Genomic DNA, 25,221 nt, shown 5'->3' with positions numbered 1-25,221 from the left:
GTTCAGCAGCCTTAGGCTTGTCTGGAGTGCCTGAATCTGGAAAATAATGGCTACTACTCTTCCCCTGAGTCTGGTGAGAGAAAAGCTTGAGCACTTCAACCTTTCATAGCAGCAGCATGCTCTGGTATATACAACTTTCTTTAAAGTAATCAATTATAAATATCAAAATTCTCCTCTTAAACTGGTCAATTTTTAAATATCGTTCAAAACAAGGACATTTAAGAGGTTAATAAAATGAATTTATTTGGCTTCAAATACCAATCAATGACACAATTATAAACTGATTTCACTGAGTGCACAGGTTGAGATACAGAATCCACGCACACACATGCACAGCATCATGGTGGTCTAGTTGCAGATATCAAGGCCATCAGGTGCACTTTCACTGGTCACAGGTGAAAATCTGAAAAGAATTTTGTGTTCCGTTTCTCTCATCCCTGTGATCATGCCTAAATCATTCTAGACAAATAAGGATTTAACCTCCGACGTTTATTTTTTAACCAGAAATAAAGCATTTAAAAATTTTCCATGGGGCTTCCCTGGTGGCGCAGCGGTTGAGAGTCTGCCTGCCGATGCAGGGGACACTGCTTCGTGCCCCAGTCTGGGAAGATCCCACATGCCATGGAGCGGCTGGGCCTGTGAGCCATGGCCGCTGAGCCTGCGCGTCCGGAGCCTGTGCTCCGCAACGGGAGAGGCCACAACAGTGAGAGGCCCACGTACCACAAAAAAAAAAAAAAAAAAAAAAATTTTCCATGTAGCCTGTACCAAAATTTAGTAATAATCATTTGATCTGAAATAAAGACACCCTCATACTCTATCAATAGAGTTTTCACAGGGTATCTGAGTAATTTAGGCCAGGTTTACCTCCACTGGTGCAGCCTTGATGCAGCTATATTAATAGAAAAATTTCCTAATCCAGAAAGTATAAAGAAAAAACTAGAAAGAAATTTATTATAATTCTCACTACAAATTCTAAAAAATTCAAATAATATTTTTTGTTACTATGTTACGGGCTGAATGTTTGGGTCCCCTCAAAACTCAGATGTTGAAACCTAATGCCCAATGTGACGGTATTAGGAGGTAGGGCCTAATGAATAGGATAAGTGCCCTTATGAAAGAGACCCCACAGAGGTCTCTTCTCCCTAGCCCTGAGAAGGCCTCATCTGTGAGAAAGCAGGTCCTCACCAGATCCCCAATCTGCCAGTGCTCTGACCTTTGACTCCTATCCTCCAGAACTGTGAGAAATCAATGTTGTTTATAAGCTACCCAGTCTATGGTATTCTGTTATAACAGCCTAAACGGACTAAGACACTAAAGATATCTGTCAATAATATTCCTCTTATGCAAATATAGAAATGGTCCTTCTCCCTTTTGTTGACTTACCTGGATATACAGTTCTGAGAATATCAGGTTTAGGGGGTGTCTTGCAACAAATGCTATTTTCTGTGACATTCAAAATATCACAGGCTTGACCTACAGAGAAGCAAGGGCAGAACTGTTACTACAGAGCTTCAGAATGAAAATCACATCAGCCTATCTTGGAGTGCTTTTTCAATTAAAGCTAAGTTACAAAAGCAAGAGGCAAAGTTGAAGGGTCTTAATTTCCTTTACATATTCTCCATGAAAGCTTTAGCATTCATCAGTTGTCATACTTCCACAGGCTACATTTTGCTGGGAAAATCTCACAAGTCTGAGTTAGAATATTTCATAATTGCAGAGAAACAAAATACAAAATTTGATAAAATGATGTCACTGTGAAATATTTTATCTGGGTCCAAAGCAAAGCCTTATGTTTTGTTCCTTGGAGAAAGTTTCTGAATAAATCAATGATGTTCAGAATTTACAAAAGTAGATGATCCCGGTCCTCTTAGGTTAATGGTGGTTTTGTCCAACTTCTTCAAATGAAAACAAAAGGAATAATAACTTGTAAGTGGTATTTTCACAGACAGATGGAAACCAAAACAGACAAGATTCTAAATAACAGTTGTTACACATAAGCACAATTAGACTTCAGTAAGAGTGTACGTTTTAGACCCCCATGTATTCCTCACAGTGCCTCATGAAAGGTCAGCCCTCATTAACTATTTACTGAAACGGAAATAACCCAAGAACAGTGAAGCGAGGGAAATGGAGGAAAGTATCTTTGCCACATTTTGTTTGGTGGCCTGGAAAATGGATACTTCAACACAACCTTTCACTATTTTGAATGCTTTGTGAATGCAAGATCATTGAACTAGAAAACAGTACATTTTAACAGTATATTAAACTAACTTAACCCATTTGGTTTGGAGCAAAGGAAAGATACAAAAACCGATCATTATTTTCGAGAAATTATTGAGGATTCAAAAGCTCAAATCTGGCTGTAACATTAATGGCAATGAAATATAAAAAAATTTAACATGTTATCTTTGCATATCAGCTGTATCATAATATCAGATCGTAAAACATATTATATATATTAAAAATATTTTATGTCCCTGCTTCTAATATTTAAAATATAGTATCTGATCAGAATAACATATTATATGAAAGTTTAAAATCTTTTGGCCTATGCAGGTGGCCAGCGAGGATTCATGGGGATAGGAAAGACATTATATGAATGTTACACGAGGTTGCTTTCTATGAATTTCTTTTCTTGAAATCACATCTTGGCTGGCTCATTAGCAGATTCCTTAAAAGCAGAAAGTACCTAAGCAGCGGGCTCTATCAGAAAAATTACGTGCCAGATGCATGGGCAGATATCCTGTCCCCTGCGCATCAAGGTAGGTAAGGTCATTATAACTGAGTGGGAAGACCCCCACTATTACATTCATCCCCAACTTCCTATTTGAGCTGCCTAACACCCTACCTCTGAACAGATCTGGACCAGACATATAAAAGTGATGCATAACCAGAGAATCAAGCCTGATGTGCAGCTGTGAACATATAACACATTAATTGACGCTCTTTCTAAGGCCAATATCATCTATAATTACTGATGTCCAGATAAGGCACCGCATATGACAAGGGGATGAGGAGAGTATCCCTAAATACCACTTTAAATTTTCCCATAATTATCTAACCCATTAAGAAATAATAACAGTTCAAAAAGGTAATTTAAGAGTCTATTAAATAGAGGGTACGTTTGTCGCTAAGTGTGGTGAGGAATTTGTTGATGGCAGCCATGATGCTGCCATGCAGTGCCCTTCGGTGCTGACCTCAAAGCCCAAATCTTGGTCATATAAGGCTACAAGGAGTGGTCCTCACTGGAGAATTGCAGTGGGAAAAGCATCAAGCCCCAGAACCAAACGCCCATCTGAAAATACACAGCTTTTAAATTAAGCATTAATTAAGAAAAGACTGTTATTCTTCTTAGATGTTATTAAAGAAAAGGAAGGATTGGTTCTTTTATTAAAAATCATGAAAATTACCTCCAACAAAAACTCGGACTGGGAAATCTGTCTCATCAAAGAACCGTCCACTTATTGTTAGCATGGTGCCGCCTTGAATGCTTCCTTGTGAAGGTGAAATCTTAGTGACCTCTGGGAGGGGGAGGGGAAGGACAAGAAATACAATGTCATGAATATTACACATAAACACAAATGTTTGATTTTTACCAATTTTCCAAATTACCTAGCCATAGTACATAACACTGTGAAGGTATTGGATTACCAAATGAAAGTATCAGGTGTTTCATTATTTTGTCTCTGATGCAGTCCTGCAAAGAGGACTATAAACATGGCTTTCACAGAGACCTACATCTTCTGGGGACCAGGCGTTAGTGGTAACTAGTACTAAAGAGACACTGGTAACAGAAGGATCTAGAGAACAAGGAAAACCTGGGCTGAGCATAGATGTTTGGTTCCAAAAGAAAACAGGAAGGCAAAGAGAACTGCCTCTTCTCTATGCTCTTGAAGAATGAATCTTCCTTATATTTATGGGCCAACATCTTATATTTTTTTCATATACTAATATATTAACTATGATTGGAATTCTTGTGGCTTTATATATAAAAGTCTTAGGTATATTGGTAAAATAGCCCAGTGCATAACATATGGTAGATTCTTATTAAAATTTATCATTATTAGTTCAATCAAAGTTCTATGTATTTCTACATAGGAGTTTCACATTAAATAAGTTTCTAGAAAAAGCCAGGATAGATCATATTTGATCATATTTGAGACATATTTGAGACATACATTTTTTTCACATTTGAACATCTTTGAAATCTGAATCATCCCAGACCTGGAAGGAAGTACAATTCTTCCAGAAGGGTTTGTGTTTGCTTCCGACACTCGCCTAGGGGCACTACCAACATTAGACCTCATTAAATTAAAATAAATTATGATCTGCTTGAGGATTCTTTTGGACCACAATGACAGCATAAATCTCAGAGAGTGCTGGTTTGTGGTTTCAATTGACAGCAGAGATTTTTTTTTCCTCCCTTGATCAACAGCCCAAGTTGAGATGCACAAGTTTCCCTGTTGTCTCTTTTAGTGTGATGAGTGTATTTCTCAATCAAACTTACACCAGAAATGTAGTTTTTGGGATCGTAGCTTAATGTCAGGACTTCCTATTTCACTCCTCATCTTAGGTGTGTTTCCTTTCTTAGAATTACATAACATAATATAGTACAGTTTACAGTCACTGTTGTATTTGATTTGATGAAATATCTCTTCTCCCGCCCCCCCACCCCACACACAGAAAGGTCACCTACCTGCATATGTTTGAAACATTGAAATTTTATTGAGAGAAGAAACAAAATATGCCATTTTTTGTGGTAAACTCCTGTTTAAAAAAAGTAAAAATTCTTGCTTTAAAAATGACCTTTATTTTAGGAAACTCTTGTTTTCTTTTTCTTTTTTTTTTTTTTTTACTTTAGTGATAGAAATAATATCATAATTTACAAAGGAGCAGGAAAGAACTTTTCAGGAGGATAAAATTGTTCTACATCCTGATTTAGTTATTGATTACACAAATATACAAATACATGAAGAAACATTTGTCAGAACTCACTGAACTGCACACTTAAAATACGTACATCTTATTATATGCAAATTATACTTCAATAAAGAATTTATATTAACATAAAAAATAAACAGACAGGAGGACTGCCCTTCATAAAAGCTGGGCTCTACTGATGACCACCCCAGAGTGCTCTATGCTCTTATAACCCATTTACTGTCAGAATAACTAACATTATTGAACACTTATCAGGTATGCTAAGATTTTTAAGCTTTTAAGCTAAGATTTTTTAAGCCTTTAATTTATTATGCTATTAAATTTTTAATTTTATATCACATGAAGTAGGTAAAACTCAGAGAATTTTTATCTTAGTCAAGATCACGAAGACAGTAAGAAATAGAATTTGAACCCAGGCAGTTTGAGTCCAGAGCCCTGGGTACTACACAGTTCTCCTCTCTTGCCACTAACTTACATGAGAATAAAAACGGATGAGAGCAAGTTCACAACAGCCCACCAGAGTTAAGTCACCCTTAATAAACACAAAACCTATTCATATTTTTGACAGATACATACTTGCACTTCCACAGTCTAGAGGGTTAGGAAAGGAAGGAATCTGATCCTAAAATTAAATGCTGTTCTCTTAATTACCTCAATTAAAGTCATAATTAGAAAAGTTAAGAAAGTCTAATATTAAGACCCTAAACCCATTCATCATAATTATAACACAATGAACTGGAATCTAAAAGGATAATGCAAATCTTGTGGTGGAGACCAAGAGTTAACTCCCTATAAGTCTAACACAGGCATTATAATTTGCATTTGCAAAGCTAAAGAGTCCCTGAAAATATTTTATGCTAAATTAGTTATTTAAGAAGTTCATACTAGATCTCATATTTTTATGTTATAAGCTTTTCAGTTGATTTCTCAAAGATCTGAAATGATGCCAGTTCCGTCAATGTTGTCTGTGGTCAGATCCTGCATCTGAAAAATTAACTCTGCTTTTTAAGTTGGTGGGAAAATTGCCTCCTGAAATAAAATTTGAATGTAATTTATTTGGTATGACACTGAGGTGATTTTCACTAATTCACTGATAATGACTAGGCATTTCTCAATTAAGCGAGCCTCATCTAAACCTTATCAGTTTGGAACAGCTGTTGTTTGAACTTGGGGTAATAGAAGAGAGAAGGTTGGTTATTAAAAGAAATACAGAATGCATACAACATTGTAAATCAACTAAACTTAAAAAAAAAAAAAGAAATACAGAATGGGTGCCACAATACTGTCTAATTGGTTCATCTGATATTCAGGAATACTCCTGAAATTTGTAAAATATAGATTTTATAACTTACAAAATGACAATGTTTTTAAATGCCATGTAATCTTAAAACTAGGCTCTTAAGTAGTAAATGTCATATTTTTAACAGTTATCTTAAATTCATAAGACTGTTTTATATAGAAACACAATTTCTTAAATTCTGAGACACTAATATAAAAGGAAATCCATTGGCTTAAAAAAGAAAAAAATGATTATAAGTCAAGATCACAGAATTAACAATTTTATGCAATATTTTTGCCTAGATATGTGCAAATTTTCTGACTTTTTAAAATTGTAAATTGGGGGTATGTTAATGATACATATTGACTTATGTATACTTATTAATCACATTCAAGCTTGATCACTCAAATGTTCTATTTTTGGGTAATTATTTCTCTGAGAGACATATGATGGATTTGGCAATTAGTACCTTTCATACAGACTCAGGACTAGGAATTCACTTTTCTCACCTTAGGAAGAATGACATTGAGAGCATAAAAGAACCATATATAGTTCATGAAATAATTTAAAACTGAGTAATTGTTGCTTCTGACATATTTTTCTAGTATTTTCAATAAAATCCTATTGCCTAATCTTATCAAATTATATGTAAATAAGCCATGTCCTTGCAGCAAATCACAGTTAAGTCATGGGACTGTGTCATTTGCCTCATGTAAATCATAAAGGTAAATCTTAGCACCATTTACATATCATCCACTCTGGCTTATCTTGAATTATAATATTCTTCATGGTTTTAGTGCAGTATATATTATTCTATAATGAAGTGTCCAGTGGGAATTCTCTGGCGGTCCAGTGGTTAGGACTTGGTGTTTTCACTGCCAGGGCCTGGGGTCGATCCCTGGTCGGGGAACTAAGATCCTGCAAGCTGTGTGGCACAGCCCAAAAAACTAATAATAAAAAAATTTTTTAAAAAGAAAATACAGTCCCTGTGCTTTGGGGACCCACATTACAAAAAAAAAACGTGTCCAGCCCAGGTTTATAACTTGGTAATAAACATATTGCCTCTAGGTGTCTAGAATTAGCTCATGTCTAAATACAGTGATACTGTATTTGGTTTCACCGACTCAACTGCATTTCCATACATGCAGGGACCAAATCTCACCCTTCTCTTGCAGTCTGTAAACAATGAACAGGAATAACATCTACTCTGATTACAATATTGCCACTCTCTCCAAACTTCTAAGCACTGAGTCTCTCTTCAGAGACAAAAAAGAAATCAATAGACCTATTTTATCATTGGTCTACTACTGATATATTAGGACTGGATGGCTAAATCTTGTGACTTATTTGGATTTCTATCAACCAGCTCATTTTCCCAGTGGGAGATGCTATGACATTTTGGGAAGAACAGTTCATTTAGGTTTGGCACATCATGGTCCTGCCCATAAAAGGTCATTAGCATGCTATAGTTAGTGGGACAGCCAACAAATGCCACCCCGCACATTTGCAAATACTCCAGGAGTGGGGTGATCCCACCATGTTAGAGAATCCTGAGTCAGGATGTTAAATACTGATGAGATGTGGTTCTGTGACTGAAACCCTCCATCAGTCATGGCAGAGCCCTGGAATAAAAGGCTTAGGCCCTGGAGTCAGACTGCATGGGTTCACATTCTAGCTCTGCTTCCTACCGGCTGAATATCCTTGGGCAAATTATTTAATGTTCCTAAGCCTCATTTTTCTAGTGTGCAATATGGGGTGGATGATAACATTCAATTTATAGGTTCTTTGGGAGTATTAAACTAGATAATATATGTAAAGTGCCTAACACCATGCCTGCTACTGAATGTTCATTATTATTATCTATAATATGACATTTGCAATATGTGTTGAGACTTGCATATTCTGATATTTCTGTAAGCGTGTGATGGTCTTTCTGACTGAAATTAGGATGTAGGATATCTGCAAATAAGTTCTAGTTTTACTAAAAATCATAAATATGTTATTAACATTGGTGTTAAAATGAACAATTAAAAGCTATAACTACCATCTTTCACAACTCTATTTGTCCTGATACTTTAAGAGAAAACCATTATCAGGTAATATTAACCATGAGGTTTTATTTATTCTTACATTAGTTCAAATCAAAATTTAATTACTTAGTTATCAAAACAATTTTAATTAAATAAGAAGGACAACAAAACATAAAATAACACTTTATAATATCACAATCAAAGATTTTTTTATTTATTGTTTTAGGTAATGCTAGATATCCCAACAACTGGAAGGCCATGTCTGAGGCACAAATTATGAGTGAACAGGAGTTACAGATCCCTTAAATGTTAATTTGGGGGAAGAAAGTGATTAATTTTTTAATCTAGGGATCTATATAGCACAAAGTAAATGTACACTTTTATTTACCCAGTTGAATTAATTATGAAAATTATTACTTACAAAATGACCTACCTTCCATAATCACTATCCAAGATGAAGCTGACATTGTGATGACCTGGAATTAATTAATATATGCAATCAATTAAATTCTCAATCACAGGAGAACAATAACTATGTATTATAAAGCTGAATTAAAACAAAGAAAAGAAATATAAAATTAACACTGTAATTATGCAACCGTCTGCTAATCCTCAAAGAAATAAAAACTGAAATATCTTAAAGTACCTAGTACTTTAAGATATACAAAATAATATGTCTCAAGGTTATAACCAGGAAAACCTGACAAAATATAATAATGAATGAAGGAGAAGAAAAGAATATATATGTAACCATATTGCCCTCAATTTTCTTTCATTCATTTAACAGCTATTTAATTGGGTCAGACACTCAGCTACGGGTTGAGAGATGCAGGGTGAGCACACAGTTTGCTCTTCTCAAAGAGCATACTGCCAAGTGGAGGATACAGTCAGTCAAAAGCAATGACACAGAGAACTAAAAACTGTGATAAAGCTATCAAGCAGAAGGAGAGTGAACTTTGAGAATGTAAGGCTGGGGATCAGGGTTTTTTGAAGACATGACATTTTATCTGAAACTCTCAGGATGGGAAGTTTGCAAAGGTCCTGAGACAGAAGGAGTAAAGCTCATTCAATAACTAAAAGGTTTATGAGTCTGAAGTACATAGAGCAAGGAGAAAAAAACAGAGTAAAAGTAAAGCTACAGGTAAATTAGTAATGGAATCATCTGGATGACAGAAGAAAAGAAACAAGAAACTTGAAGAAGCTTACTTCAATGTCAACCTTAGAAAAAGGTAATTCATACATGCTTACATGACACTGAAAAGAAGCCAAGGTAAAGAGGAAATGCTAATTTTTTTAAAAAAAGGGATGAGGCCACAGGAGAGGTCTAAGAGAATACAAAACAAGGCAATAGTCAGGCATTTCTGAGAACAATGAAGAATGACGACTGACACTTACCAATGTAAGTTCCAGTCGTCTTACAAATCATAGAACCCATGTCTCCATTTGGGTGATTTAGTTTTAGACCATACCTAATAAAATATATATGTTAATTTCAAAGTTTATATTGACACTGAAGTTTTAAAATATTGTGTTTCCCTTAAAAACATCTTATGAATTTCAGAATATATATCAGGATAGAAACTGTTGCTACAACAAAAATTTTTGTAAAATGAAAATACTTCCCAGTCTTGGCTGAAGTTATTTGAATAAAACTTCATTTGAAAATTAAATATTTTGTAATTAATTTGGTTATCCCCATTGATATTCCTTTTAAAGAATTTAAAACATTACCAAGTGAAACAATTATTTAATAAAGGTATTTCTCAAAACATCTTTCTCAAAATAATCTAAAAGCAGTTCATATCATACTATACTGGAGATAGCAGATATCAGGTTACGTCTAACTATATAAATGATTGATAATTTACTATAAAAATATTACAATCTATACTGTTATAAAGCATTCAGCTATGCAATGTTGCTAGAAATTACTATTTACATCTAGTATGTTTGTATCTACTATTTATTTTTCTAAAGAAAATTATTTGAATTACTTACAAATTATCAGATTGTGGTATGAGAAGTTCACAGGGCATTCCTCCAATATAAACTCTGTATAAATATTTTATTGGAAATGATCAAGTTGTGTTTAATACATCATTTCAAAATGCTCCCCTCCCACCAAGTTTACTGCTACCTTATATATTTTTTCCCAATCACTTATTATTATCCATCATTCATTCACTCAACAAACATCTATTGACCACTTATTATGTTACAGTTTTTGCTCTAGGTACTGGAACACATCAGTGAACAGAACCAAGATCCCTACCCTTATAGGACTGACATTCTAACTTGGGGAGAATGACAATAAACATGATAATAACATATTTGGTGTGTTAGAAAGTGATAAACACTATGGGAATAGAAAATGTAGATAATGGGGACTCTTCCACCTGAAGATTAATTAATTCAAATACAAAATATAATTTTCTAGTTAAGTTTCATACTATAAGAATTAAACAAGGCCCACAGCAGAGATCCCACAAAGTAATTGGATGAAGAGGATGTCTAAAAGCATCAGTGTCAATGAAATGGGAACAAGAAGCTGAGAAGGATTAGAAGCTGAGAGGAAAATCTGCCTTCACGTTTCCCTAGCTGATTACCAGGTCGACCCATTGCTTTAAGGCTGATAGAACCCAAGGAGATCGGAGGCTTGCAGGTAACTGACTGCTATCACATTCTTTGCACCATCAGAACAAACCCCCAGCTTCTGGGACAGCAAATCCCATACTCAAAATAAGGCCAGATACAAACCTCAACTATAAAAAATAGAGACTTCTATTTGCAGAGAACTTTGAACTTTCTAATATACACACAAATTCTTTCATTTGATCATTACATTAGGTTGTAAAGAAGTAAACTGAATTACTGTAACCATTTTAGAGATTTATGAATTCATATTCTGACTTCTTGCCTCACTGCAACTAAATAATAAATTTAGCAGCAAACAATTACAGGCACCACATTTAGTCCTTGCAACGACCTTATGGGTTAGTAACTATTACCCTTCCATTTCACAGATGAAGAGACTGAGGCAGGGAGGTTAAGTAGTTTGCCCAAGCCTGCTGCCAGTAAGGGACAGAGCAGGAATTCAAACCCAGACAGTCCTGCTCCAATGTGTGCTCTTAACTGCACCCCGTAATTCCCAAAGTGGTCTGGGTTTGCCTTTCTATGGTAATACTAACCTATTTGGCCTTAAATACATATATTTAACTTTTTCTCTCATCTGATCTTTTAGACCAAAAGTGCCTTAGTAGGCACTAGGTCCTTCAGTCATTTGCATGTCCTCTATCATTTGTACCTGGTCTGAATTTGGAGATTTGGCCAAATTGACAAGACTTTTGAGAAGCAAAAGCAGCTTGAGCACTTGGGTCTCCTGATATCCTGCCCAGGACTCGGCCCATTGTTTCCTAGTAACAGAATTCAGGCACAGTGGAATGCCTTGAGGGCCCCAGTGTCACAATGAATGTGGTAGAAATGAGATAAATGCAGCTCTAAAACCTTTGTCCCTCCTATTAATAGGTGTGTGAATTTTTTTCTATTTATATATAGTATCTCAGGATTACCAGAGTATAGGGGCTGGGTAGCCTGCCCTCTGAGGTCTCTTCTGACTGTGATGCTGTGATTTCATGAAATAATTTTTATCCATTCCTTTGTATTAAACAGAAGTAAATTTCAACTACAGTGGAGAAAGAAAAGGAATCACTTTGAAAGTTAAACTTTCTATTTTCTGCCATCATTAGGGAAAGGATGACTTAGAGAACCCAAATTAAGAACTGGAATATAAGACATTCATGACACTAGGGGGCGTGGGAAAGGGATGGACTGGGAGTTTGGGGTTAGTAGATGCAAACTACTACATATAGAATGGATGAACAACAAGGTCCTACTGTGTAACAGGGAACTATATTCAATGTCCTGGGATAAACCATAATGAAAAGAATATAAAAAAAGAATGTATATATATGTATAACTGAGTCCCTTTGCTGTATAGTAGAAATTAACACATTGTAAATCAACTATACTTCAATTTTAAAAAAAGACATTCATAACACTCAACTATACGGAAATAGACAAAGTCTTTATTTATACTAAACTGTCCATATGAAATGTTAAATATTTGTTTCTCTATTTTAGTAGTTCTTTTATTATAAGATCAACATGAATATTTCTAGAATACTATAGATTCATACAAATGTGATTTAACTGAGAGTTCTACCCCACAGAATGCCAGATAAATTATCTTTATTTCATTTAGTAAAACCTTTCAAATTGCATGTTTTACAAAATTATATATGCATATGTATGTGTGCTGAGTTATTATTTATCCATTTATTCATTTTACATATGTATTCAGTAAGCATGAAGCATCTTGAAAGCTATGATATTGATTCTGTAGGAAATGTACAGGACTTCCAGTCTTTCAAGGCAGGACTGAGATAACCCCACCTACACTAGAGGAAGATAACTCTGGTGACAGTGCTAGTTTCCTACCCAAAAGGTGGAAACTAGTATTTTTTGATGTTAGGTAACCAGCCAATGTTACCATCTGGTCCACAGTTAGTATATGGAGGAACCAGGAGTCAAATCCTAGCCTGTTAATAAACTATTGACAGTTTTTAGTTTCAGCACTGTCCCATACATGGCACGTAGTAGAAAAAGTGCCAAATTGCCTGTTAGGAGACTTGTGTTCTCCTCCTGACCTTGACTAAGTGATGGACTTCCAGGCTTCCGAGGTTTTCGTTTAATATGTACAAAATGAGGCAGTTAGATTAAGTAACAAAATTCTCCAGTGATGAAGTTCTGTGACTTTAGCTTAATTACTATTGGACTTGCTTCCACGTACCTTCTATAAATAAAATCCATCATAGAAAAATAAGCAATTATGTCATACTAAAAGAGAAAGGTATACTGGCCATTGCTTCTATGTCAATGAATCATGGCAACAGTCTATTTTTCTTCCTCTAATATGGCTGAAAACTACTAGTTAATCCCATCACATTGTAGTGGTTTTTAATATCATTGGACCCATTATTCATGGGATATGATATCTCATTTATGAATTATAAGAATATGGTTCCACATCAAAAACTTACCTTAAAATCCTAACATTTTTCCCATTTGAGCTTAGGGCTATATTACTTCCATAGACATCAGTGAAGATTCTGCCTTGGATTGTTATTAGTGTACCTAAAAACAAAACAAAGAAAAAACTCTGTGTAAGATTATCTATCCACATACCCATACACTTAATATGAAAACTTTAGAGGTTTTCCCAATAAAACAAGCATCCAGACGCTTACATCTTGTGTTCACTACTATTGTTTAGCATTGTTCTGAAAGTTCTAATACAATAAACCATGAACAAATAATTATAGTATTAAAGAGATATCTATAAGTATTTATAACTTAAAGAGGTGTTTCGTGGAAGATAGGATGAATTATTCAATAAATATTCTTGGGTCATGGGTGATTTATTTGAAAAAAATGTAAATAAGATCCCTACCTTATGCCAAAAAATGAAATAAATTCTAGGTGAATAAAAATTAAATATAAACAATAAAACCATACAAACTCTTGAAAAATAAGTGAAAATTTATATAATATTTGTATAATCAGGATGGTGGGATCTTCTACAGCATAAAAATAAAGGGAGAAATAACAAAGGTTAAGATCTATAGATTAGATAATAAAAATTAAGTGTCTGAATGACAGAAACATCACTAATAAATTTTAAAAGCAAATAATAAATTCAAAAAATATTTCCCATCTATATGACGTATATATGGTTAATATTCTTAAAATGCAAAGAATTCTTGCAACTTAATATGAAAAAAAATGACTAGCCTTAAAAAGAGAGATGAACCAATAATTTATAAAAAGAAGAAATACAAACGGTTAATAAATACAAAATTAACTACATTAATCAAAGAACTGGAAAAATTCAAAAAAAACCCAACTATATTCTTCACATAAACTCTTTTTTAAAATAAAAAAGAAAAGGAGAAAAGGCCTCCTGCCTTCCAGCACCCAGTGTCCACTGGGCTTGGAGCGGGTGGAGCCAAGGCCAGCGCCCTAGGAGAAGGTATAGGAGTAGAATTTTTCACATAAATTCTTGAAATAAAATGAGTACCTAGAATTGTTAAGGTTATAGAAAAAGTCATTTTCATATATTCCTGTTGGAATTATAAACTGGTATAACTAAGCTATTATAATAAACACTGGAAGCAAACTAATGTTCAATAGAGGGAAAGTTTAATACATTATAATAGATTCAGATGCAGCTATTAAAAAGCATTAAAAAAATTTTTAGTTGTTTTATAATCAGAAAATGCTATTTATAAATTTTTAGGTATCATAATAATTTTATGTACTAAAAATTAGTTAACTTTTATAAACAAAAAAGATATTTCAGCTGTCATATAACAGACCTGGAGTTCCAGATAAAGGTGTGATGCTCCTTATTGTTGGGGTTCTGAAACTTTTTGCCTGTAAAATAGTATTGTTGATAAGCAGTCATCTCTATTTTGTTCCTAGTTTTATGAAATATCTCGGCTTCTTACCGTATTTATATTTGAACAATATCCATAATATGACTGTCAAAATATTCCTTTTATATATGAGAAATAAAGTTCAGAATATTACTCTGATTATTCAAAATCTTTTTCTTACCCCCTAAAAATCCTCTTTCATTTCAAAGTGTTTCTACTTGGAATTTTAAAATTCAATCATCCTTTTGTTATCAGTGTAAGTCAAACCACAGTAATAAGGCTCTCTGGTCAAGACTTTTAAGAATTTGGTGGAATAAAATTAAAGAAAGCCTAATTTGGGTTAAGATTATAAAGAAAAAATAACAAAGCATTTTTCAAAAACATAGAAGCAAAACTTGGAAAGAGTTCATCAGAGTAAGCTTTAGTAACTAAGCTAACGACAATTTTCTAGAGTTATACAAAAAATACTTAGAACACCACCTGACACACTGGCTATTATTATTCAAGTAAACATATGCCAACTTCTTTTTAAAAGACAAAATGAGAAATAATTACCACAAAAGGGAAATTTGAAAAACAAAATTAATTCTGAACAGGCAAAAAGCAGAGCTGACAGACAAAGTTTCCTCAATAACTGGGATACAAGCAGATCAACATCTACACCTAAAAACAAATAATGTAGGAGAAAAACAAGCTAGAAATAGATCAAGAACAGTCCATTTGCACAAACACAAGGGTACCTCAGAAAAACAGAAGAGGACAGAAACATGGGCTGTATTTTTAAGGAATAACTGAAGTTTTTTGGGGGAGGAAGGCTGCTGGTGGCGAAAAACATGGCCTCTACATGAATACAAAAATTATATAAGCAAAATAACCTAACAGAAAGTAGACTCTCACTAAATGTCAGCTGTCCCCCCCACCATTCTCATTCAGGAATAACCTAAAAGAAAGATGCCCAGATACTTAAAGTAAAAGGACAGATTTCTTTCAGACTTCCAAGAAGAGATAAATTTTGAAATTTGAGGCTAAGAATGACTTCAGACTCATTCTTTCACACTTCAGAAACGGTTAATGGAGAATCTATGTAACAGTAATAAGTAATATAATACCTAGTCAAATGGACTTTGGGCAAAATATCATTTTTAGAGGTGGTAAGGGAAAAGCTAGAGGAACTACCAAGTTGTGTGTAAATCAATCTCTCTAAGCCACAGTGTACTCATATAAATTACATCTGTGGCAAAAAATAATTGAAGAGTGCATATTAAACAACATATTAGTTACTATTATTATTTGAGGAGCTAGATTAGAAACAGATTTTCAATTTAATACACCATCTACAAAGAAAAGAATCAATGAAGATGGCAGAGCAAGTTATTTTATAGAAAATAGAAAATGAGGGAGAAGGTTCTGAAGATTAAGAATAATAATTAGTCTGAATAATAACAGCAGTCAAGGATAATGATAAAAAGTATTAAAGATAAAATCAGAAAATAGTATGAGAATTAGATGCTACAAGTATGTAATTTTGTAAGGGGTTTTAAACAACCAACAAAAGTATGCAAAAGTTATTGGTCCTGATAAGAACAAAAAGAAAGGTAAGCACTTAGAGACGTTTAAAACAACTGGACATTGCTGTGACATTTTTATTGTATTTTACATAATATTGAGCCACAACAGACTGGAAATTTTTAAAAAGATGATCTTTCACCATGGGTTGTTTAAGACACAGGACCAAGAAACAATGGAGATATGATTTCAAAATTCCAAACTAGAGTTCTTTACCCAACTAAACTGTCAACCAAATGTGAGAGTAGCATGGAACTTTTAGTATTGGAAGGATTTTATTTTAACCTATTAGTAGAAGGAGTTTATTTTCTAAGTACACTTTGCTCCACTAACATGAGGGAGTAGTAAATCAAGAAAAAAGGAAGACATAAGATTTAGGGAGCAAGTAGTGACATGAGGGAGAGAGGCAGGAAGTCCCCAGAAAGCTGGTGAAGGGAGACCCCATGATTATTGACTGCTGTGCAGCACATCTAGAGAACTGGCTGTTCAGACTGGAGAAGGAGCACAGAAGAATTCAGGAGTGATATCTCTTAGGCAAAGATGATTTGATAAATTACCTAATGATTTAAATACATTGAAAAAATGTCATATTTCTAGTGCAGAGTTTGATACACAGAAAACTAGGCAAATACCTACACACACATAAAAACCCAGTTATTAACTCCAAGCAAAACAAAATACTGTATGAGAGAGAGAAATGTAGTCACAGTACAGTACTTGTTTCAGCTATGAATATTACTTATACAGACATAATCATGTTATGAACATTGACCTAACCAAAACTGGGGCAAATCTAATTGAGAGAAGGAGTGGGAGGATATTTGTGTGTGCTGGAGGTGGGAAGGGGTAGCAGTTTCATCTCAAACATGGCTATAATTTTCCTCTCCCTGTATCCTCACCTGCAATGTCTTTGCAGCTCTTCCCATCAAGAGATGGAGGCTTGAATACGGACTAGCCTTGGAACTTGTTTCAGCCATTAGAATGTGGTTCAAGGAGCGTGACATTTCTGAGCTAAAGGCTCCCTGTATACTTCTGCTCTCCTGAGGGATCCCTGCCTCCATCATATGAATAACTCTGGGCTACTTTTGGAGGGTACAGACAGCATATAGAACAAAGCCTAATCAGCTCAGTTGTTCCAGCTGAGGCCTCCCAAATGTGAAAGCACCTAGCCGAGAGCAGCAAAGCCTCCTACCTAATGCGCAGCTGACCACAGCCACACGAGCAAGTCCAATAGAGATCAGTCTAGCTCTGCCCAGAACAGAAGAACCACACAGCTGATCCATGGCTACATAAGCAATATAAATTATTGCTGCTTGAAGCTAAGCTTGCGAGTTGTGTTACACAGTACAAGTTAATAGATGTAAGAATATAGGTGCTAAATTCTCATCTTCCATTGTAAGAATTATCAATAAATAGATAATATCGATAGTTAAACTTTACTCAGAAATAGCAATAAATATATTTCTAATTAAGAAGCCTATTATTAGAAATATCACAATAAATCATATAAAACATTATTTGTACATACATTAGAAATAATATGTTTCTTCTTTAGAACAGGGGAAAGGAATAATAACGTGCATGGTCTTGAATGTTGCATGTGAACAGCGTAATGAAGAAGGACAGAGAGACCAAGAGGCTACAGCGATAATGGGTGAGAAATGACAAGGCCAGAATCAAAACCAAGGCCATGTCAGGAAAGAAGGTAAGGGGATGACGAACTTTAGAGCTAATGTGCAGGGTAGGATCGTCATGGTTTGGGGCTGAAGATGAAGGAAAGGGAGAAACCAAGAATGTAACAGGTTTCTAGCTTGAGATGTGTGAGAAATACCAGACAAAACGTAGGGTTAAGGAGGAATACGAGAAGTCCAGTTTGAGATTTGTTGAATTTAGGTTGCTTTGGAGCCATTTTGGCATTTTATTCTAGGAAACAAAAGATGGCTCCACATTTAAGGAGAGAGAAGGGAGCCAGAGATATTTGGGATTCATATTTGGCAATATACTTGGGAATCATAGACGCTTCTTGAGGACAGAAGTCATAACTAATTTCCTCAGCATTTCATCTTACATTGGAACATTACAGCACTTGGTAATTGATAACTTAAAGCATAAATACAATTTATTAAAATATATGGGATGGTCCTTAGAAGAAAATTTATTATACTGAACACCTAAATTTAGGGTAACTAAATTTTGAATGGTTCTGTGCTACACGCAGTCACACCTTATCTCATTGCATTAGAAAGTACAAAGAAAGGGAAAAGAGTTATGTCTCTATTTAAAATGAAGGTGAGTCTGATGAAAACAGAAAAAGGAAAATCAAACTAAGAGCAGAAGTGGAGAAAGAGAAAAAATAGTATGAACAAGAAAATAGTTTGGAAGTATACAAGTTTAATTCATTAATAAAATTAATTTAAAAAGGTAAACACGAAATGATAAAAGAGCTTCCATTACTATAGAAGATAATTAACAGTGGGTGAAATTAAACTTAGCTACATGCTAGTAAATTATTTAATGTGGAAATAGATAACAATCTGTAAAATTAAAAAATAAAAACCCAGTTCCGCAAGAAAGCAAGCATACGATCAATTATATGTAAGTTAGAGAGGAGATGCCACGCACATTGAAGCTGCAGGCCCAGCTGTTGATGTGACCTTTGCAGATATTATTTTCTGCAATAGGAACCCCATCCACACTGACTTTAATAGTGTAGGAATCTTCTGGCATTGCTCTGGAAAGCAAATGGAGAACACATAAGGAATGCAAAACTCTGTTATTTAATATATAGCATTAATGTACATGTCATTCTTGAAAAGAAGTGTCTGAAATTCTAATTGTTGTACAATTAAATTCAATTTTATATTATGGAAAGAAGATGATCTCCATCCTGAACTCTATACTGCAAATTCTAACATTACAGACCTCAGGCAAATGCTTATTCTAACTAATGCATTGGTGCTTACTGAAAAGGAAAACAAGTGTAATAATAATCATTTAAAATAGTAACATATCATCTCGGTACAATTATTTTATGCTTTACTTTTTAAAAAGTTTTCATAACGTTTCTCCTGAAGTAAGCTGAAAAACAGCCTAATGTAGATGGAATCCTCTGAAATATGGGCTACCTGTCTCAGTATTGAAAGTTGCCATTTACAATGATTAATTTTTTTCTCCTAAGTTGCTAATAACAAACATCAATTTGAGCTGATAGTAAAGAACTTGAAATGTCAATCTACAAAATGATCATCTTTAATCTTAATGACTATGTCAAGATTCTGAACAAAATTAATCAAACTGGACAGGAAGGCATAATTTTGATATTTTGAAGAGCATCATCACAATTTAATAGTGGCCATTTATCTTCTAAAAAAGATCAATAATGATAGTAGCTCTAATAACCTGGGAAAGGATATACAATATATGTTGATCATGCCAATATGTGGAAAGAGTATTATAACTGGATATAATAAAGGTATAAAATAGTCTAAACATCATGAAATCAAAAATAATAGCTGAAAAAAGAAAAGCTGATAATCAGAAAAACATTATTGTAATAGCCAGTGATAAAACTATTATAATACTAATAAGCATAACTGTGGTTGTCATACAATGAAAATCATTTTATTAAAGATACTTTAAAACATACCTAGTATAGCATGTAATTTGAGTTGAATGACTTGAATCTTTTTCTACATCACAAGAAATTGATCGGAAAGAAGAAACTAATTGCACACTGTTTCCCAACTCAGCATTATCAACTCCATAGTTAAACTGGTTTGCTTGAGCAAAACCTGGAAGAATGAAAGCACTCAATTATTATTAATGGAACTCTGTTTTCAAAGATCCAACACTTATTTTGTATTGAATCATTGAATAAATAATAAGAAATAGTACTGATGTCAGCAATTAATCTATTTCATATTCACCTCTATGATTGTAATCCTCTTTGGAAACATGAAAATTAGCCTTTAATTAATTTATTCATAAAAGCAATGCTTGAAAACTTATTATTTGTCAGATTGTTAAGTGCATTGTAATAAAATGGCTTATATCCCAGTAATAGGGTGGGGAGGGGTGGAGAAACAGACAATATACAAATATATACCACCAGATGCTATGTCTAGTGGAGATAACTACTATGAAAACAGCAGGCTAAAGGGCATAGAAAGAGGAGACAAAGGGAACACGATTTTATAAGACATGGGGTCCTTACCTTGAGTACCTATAAAGCAAAATCTGAGGCAAGGACTTGCAAGTAGATAGTTTATTTGGGTGGTGATCCCTTAGGGACAAGAAAAGGAAATCTGAAGAAGAAAACCTGGACACCACTGAAAACAGCTGGGGTTCAATCTTGCTGGAAAAGACTTTTAAGGAAAATATAGACTGCCTCTCAGAAGCAAAGAACCAATGGGAAGAAGCATTTATTCATCAAATCCTGTCCCATTAGCTGACAGTTCCCCGTGGGGGAAATGGCTTTTCCTGCACTTTTAGGCTGCACATAGGTATATGCCATCTGGGTTCCAACGTTCCAAGTCATTGCATCAAAGAAGCCCTGGGACAAAGACATGCTGTGGGACCTGGAGGCTAGAGCTGCAAGCACAGATGGAGTCAAAGTACCTGGGGAACTTTTTGCCACTTCTGTGGCTAGAATAAGAGGCGGGAACCAGGATGCGAGGCTGAGTAAGAAAGGCATCTGACACAGTTGATTCCTTGTACCATAAAGATATGCTCAGGCCCTACTTTTAAGTACAAGCCATTGTCAGGTCTACAAGGCAGTGGCCACCTAAGAGCTCTGCTAAAGATTTAATACAAGAGGGTTAGTGGGACATGCAACAGGCCACAGTAATACAACTGATCCTGAGGCTATAATTAATATGCATGTCCCCTCTCTTATCATCCATCGTAATTTCCCTAACCATTAGCCAGCACGTCAGCTAATGGAGTGATGCTAACCTTTGTCCTGAGGATCTGAGCCCAAAGTTGCCTTGCCCATGTTTGGTTGTGGTTGCCACCTATGCCTATTCACAGTTATCACTGCACATGGAAGCCAAGAGATGCTCCAGGAATACCGTGAATTCCAGACATACTGCTCCTTATCTGCAGTAAGGAGCAACCTTAAGGTGAAAGCAACCCTCCCTCTTCACAATCATCAGAATGGACCATCTCTACCAGTCTACTACTTATGTTTGCTCAATTCAAACTGATCGGTTAGTAGTGGTAGTTTCAGTTCCATGGAACCCATATTGGGATCCCTGGCAGAAGCATTCTCTATCTGGAAACTCAGACCCAGAATCCAGCAGAACCTAAAATTGCAAGGACAGAAAGCACAGATTCAATTTTTGGATCACTGGGAGTGATAATGACAGGGAATAACCCTTCACTCCCAGCTCCATGTATTCTATCTGTTGGTAGACAACAGTGTGGATCTGCCATTGGCTCAGTGCATATGGCACATGATGGAGCACAGCGTCCCACTCCACAGGATGTTGTTCCCAAGCTGGGTTCTTAGTCTTGCCTTTTGTAGGCTGTTCCATCATTCTATTAGGCCACACGTTTCAGGGTGATGCAGGGTTCATGGTCATGTGCCCATTATCACTACCTTTTCACTATAAAATATGTTCCTTGTTCTGAGGCCCTGTTTTATGGCATCTCATGGCAGTCATTCAGACTGTGTGTGCTCTCAGAAGATGAGGCTGGCAGAGGCATGGTGGAAAGAGAAGGCAAAACCCATATCTGGAATAGGTGTCAGTTCCAGAAACAGTGAATCTCTGCTTGTCAATGAGGGAAGGAGAGTGATGCAGTTGACTTGTCACTGAGTGGCTGGGTGTACTTCTTGAGGGACAGTCCCCATTGAGAGTCAGTATGGGTCTCTGCTACTGACAGAACAAGTATTCAGCAACAGCGGTAGGTAGCTTAGTGTTGGTAAAAGGGAGTCCCTGGTGTTGGTCCATGCACAGCCTTCACCAATGGCCCTCTGTTCAGAAGCCCATTGCACAAGCACTCAGGTGGCCAAGGAGAGAAGTTCCTGAACAAGTTACCCAGTCGACCTAGTTGTTCCATTTCCTCTGCTGGGCATGCTCTCTTGTGGAAATTAACTTGAGACCTATAGATTTGCATGCTCACTACCCTGAGTGCATTCACCGGTCTCTTTCCAAGACTTTCTTATTTCTGATTTTCCAATCTTGTACTAGTCAAGTCATCTGCCACAGCCCAGGAGCTGATGTATATCTTTACCTTGGACCACCTTTTCCTCCTTATAAAGTTACTGACCATGTATACTACTCACAGCTCTGCCTACCAGGGAGGCTGACATTGAAAGTAAATTGAGAGCCCAGTGAATACTTTGCAACATTTATGATATCAGAGGCGATGCCAAGAAGGCACTTGCCATAGATGGTCATGGAAGCTTTTCAGAAGGAGTAAGCCATGAGAATATCTGTGGGAAGTACATTTTAGTTAGAACAGGTGTTCCAAGTCCCTGTGGTGGGAGCATGTTTGTGGATTCAAGACTTAACAAGTATGGTTGCATTAGTATGAGTCAGGAGAAACAGTAGGAGATGAGATTAGAAATAGAGGCATTTAGATTGTTTTTATGAGTGTGGAAACATTGGAGGCTTTAAAACAGAGAAGTGGTATTATCTAACATACTTTTCAAGATTCGCAAGCTGCTGCTCCAAAAATAGAATGGGGCAGGGTGAGAATAGACTGGGGGCAGGGGTGAAGATGCTGTTTCAGTGAGCAATGTATAAATGACTGCTTGGCATGGGTTCAAGACAAGATGGAGGAAAATAAGTAAAGAGTACAAATACTGGTAACCTTTAAAAGAGTTTTACTGTAAAGGGAAGCAGAGAAATAGGGTAGCTGAAGGGGGCGGTGTAGACCAAGGGGACAGTTAATGATTTTGCTTTTGCTTTTTTTCAGGTGGGTGAAATAGTATGTTTGCATGCTGATGGGTATGATCCAACAGAAACTGAGAAATGGATGATGTGAAACAGAGCAGAAGATTATTTTAATCTTACTATAAATATATGAAAATTCAAACTAGATTTGGAAGTAAACATCAATTATTTTTATGCCACATAAAAGTATTTTAACAACAAGGTCCTACCATACAGCACAGGGAACTATATTCAATATGCTGTGATAAACCATAATGGAAAAGAATATGAAAAACAATGTATATATACATATATATGTATAACTGCATCACTGCTACACAGCAGAAATTAACACATTGTAAATCAGCAATACTTCAATAAAATAATTTTTAAAGTATTTTATATTGCTGAAACCACATTCAATTCTGAAATAAACCCTGGAAATAAAACCTATAAGATAATCAGATAATGTTCTATTGATTCAATCCTAAAATTAAGTATTCTAATAAAAATGTTAAAAAGGTACTTAATACTATTCTAGTATGCACAGTGATCTACAAAGTTTTCTAGGTTATAACGTATTTTTTGAATAAAGTCAAATTAGTAAATAAACATGTTTTGCCCAGATTGCTTCAAAATCTGAAATTCCTAAATTCTGAGTTCTAAAAATATGTGCATTTTTACATATTATTTTTCTCTGAATATCACAAATTCTTAAGATTAAGAAACCAGTATAGCCATATTGATGACTAAAATATTTTTGAAATTATGAAACATTTTCTTTTATACTAAAAGATCTGCATCCATGTCATTAGTGTAAATGTATAAGCTATGTAACTGTCATAACTTAATTAGCTACAGATCACATTGGCCCACAGTACAATAATAAAATCAGTAGGAAAAAAAGGTTAACTCAGAGAGGTACACTAAACTCTTTAAATCCTACGTATTTATATTATTAATGTTAGGAAAAAATAAATATTAGGTATTTACCTTAAATTGTCAGTAGTTTTCAAGTATGTTTCAACAAAACAATCACCACTACAATATGTGCTCACATTAACCTTTACTAGTTAAAGTGGCTGAATTGGGGTTGCCAAAGGTTTGCGGTGTGGCTTTTTAAATTACTAAACATTTTCAGTGTTCTACAAAGGTCTATGAGACAACATGAATACTGCCTGGTTTAACACAGGACTGGAAGTAGGGCTTCACTATGCCAAATGTTCATCAAATGCCATAGCCCTGTGCCACAGCTCTGGTTAACAGTGCATGTTAGGTGACAGTGTTGTGTACAGGAAAGGGCATTTGGACCCTGACATCCTGGGTTGGAATCCCAGCTCCAGTGAATTCCTTGCTGTATGAACTTGAGCATTAGTTTTAGACATAAACTCTCTCAGTCTTAGTCTCCTCACCAGGAAAATGACCATAATAATCTACTTAGCAGGAATTATCAGGAAGACTAAATGAGAATTTATATATAGTACTTAACATGGTACCTGGCTCACAAGTTAAGAGCTCAATTAATATATATCCTTATTATATAATAAGTCACAAAATAGCTATTATTAGTCAGTATTAATATCATTTTTAAAAACATAACACAGAACAAATAAGTGGGTGGCCAGGATTCAAACCCAGGTTGTAGATGCCAGCTTGGCACCCTTGTGATATTCAGAGAAAAGTAATATTTAAAAATGCACATTACAAAGCTATTTCCAGTTATCCAACGTAACTTCCTCCAGACCCTATGTTCTTAGCTCCTCTCCTATTCTTTATACATAGAAGAAGTAAGCAGAAACTCAACAAAAGATAGGGATTTTAATAAACACTGCTCTCTTATTCTAAGCTTAAAACTTAACCAAACAGGACTCATCCAGCATAGGCTAAAGTACAAACATATCAATTTAACATGTGAAACATATTTGCATTGAGTTTGCAGTATTGAATATAGGAAGGCAGTTACTGCTGAAATGGAATTGTGAAAAGATACATGAAAACACAGAAAAGCAAGCTATTTGTAAAACCACTCTTTC

General features: G+C 35.2%; 1 protein-coding gene across 1 annotated transcript in view; it reads right to left on the bottom strand.

Annotated features, from left to right (window-relative positions):
- Positions 1-25,221, bottom strand: part of PKHD1L1 (PKHD1 like 1) — a 152,749-nt gene that overhangs the window by 121,165 nt on the left and 6,363 nt on the right. The window contains exons 3-12 of the mRNA XM_007466246.1: positions 19,957-20,101; positions 18,933-19,041; positions 14,685-14,742; positions 13,350-13,443; positions 10,249-10,302; positions 9,646-9,719; positions 8,684-8,726; positions 4,697-4,767; positions 3,411-3,521; positions 1,384-1,473 (exon numbers count right to left, since the gene is read on the bottom strand). Coding sequence (XP_007466308.1) covers positions 1,384-1,473; positions 3,411-3,521; positions 4,697-4,767; positions 8,684-8,726; positions 9,646-9,719; positions 10,249-10,302; positions 13,350-13,443; positions 14,685-14,742; positions 18,933-19,041; positions 19,957-20,101 — 849 coding nt within the window. The remainder of the gene's footprint in view (positions 1-1,383; positions 1,474-3,410; positions 3,522-4,696; positions 4,768-8,683; positions 8,727-9,645; positions 9,720-10,248; positions 10,303-13,349; positions 13,444-14,684; positions 14,743-18,932; positions 19,042-19,956; positions 20,102-25,221) is intronic.

This window comes from Lipotes vexillifer, unplaced genomic scaffold (genome assembly GCF_000442215.2).
Source record: "Lipotes vexillifer unplaced genomic scaffold, Lipotes_vexillifer_v1.1 scaffold508, whole genome shotgun sequence".
NCBI lineage: Eukaryota > Metazoa > Chordata > Mammalia > Artiodactyla > Lipotidae > Lipotes > Lipotes vexillifer.
Note: the sequence above shows the minus strand (reverse complement) of the source record. Positions and strands in the feature narration are given on the sequence as shown.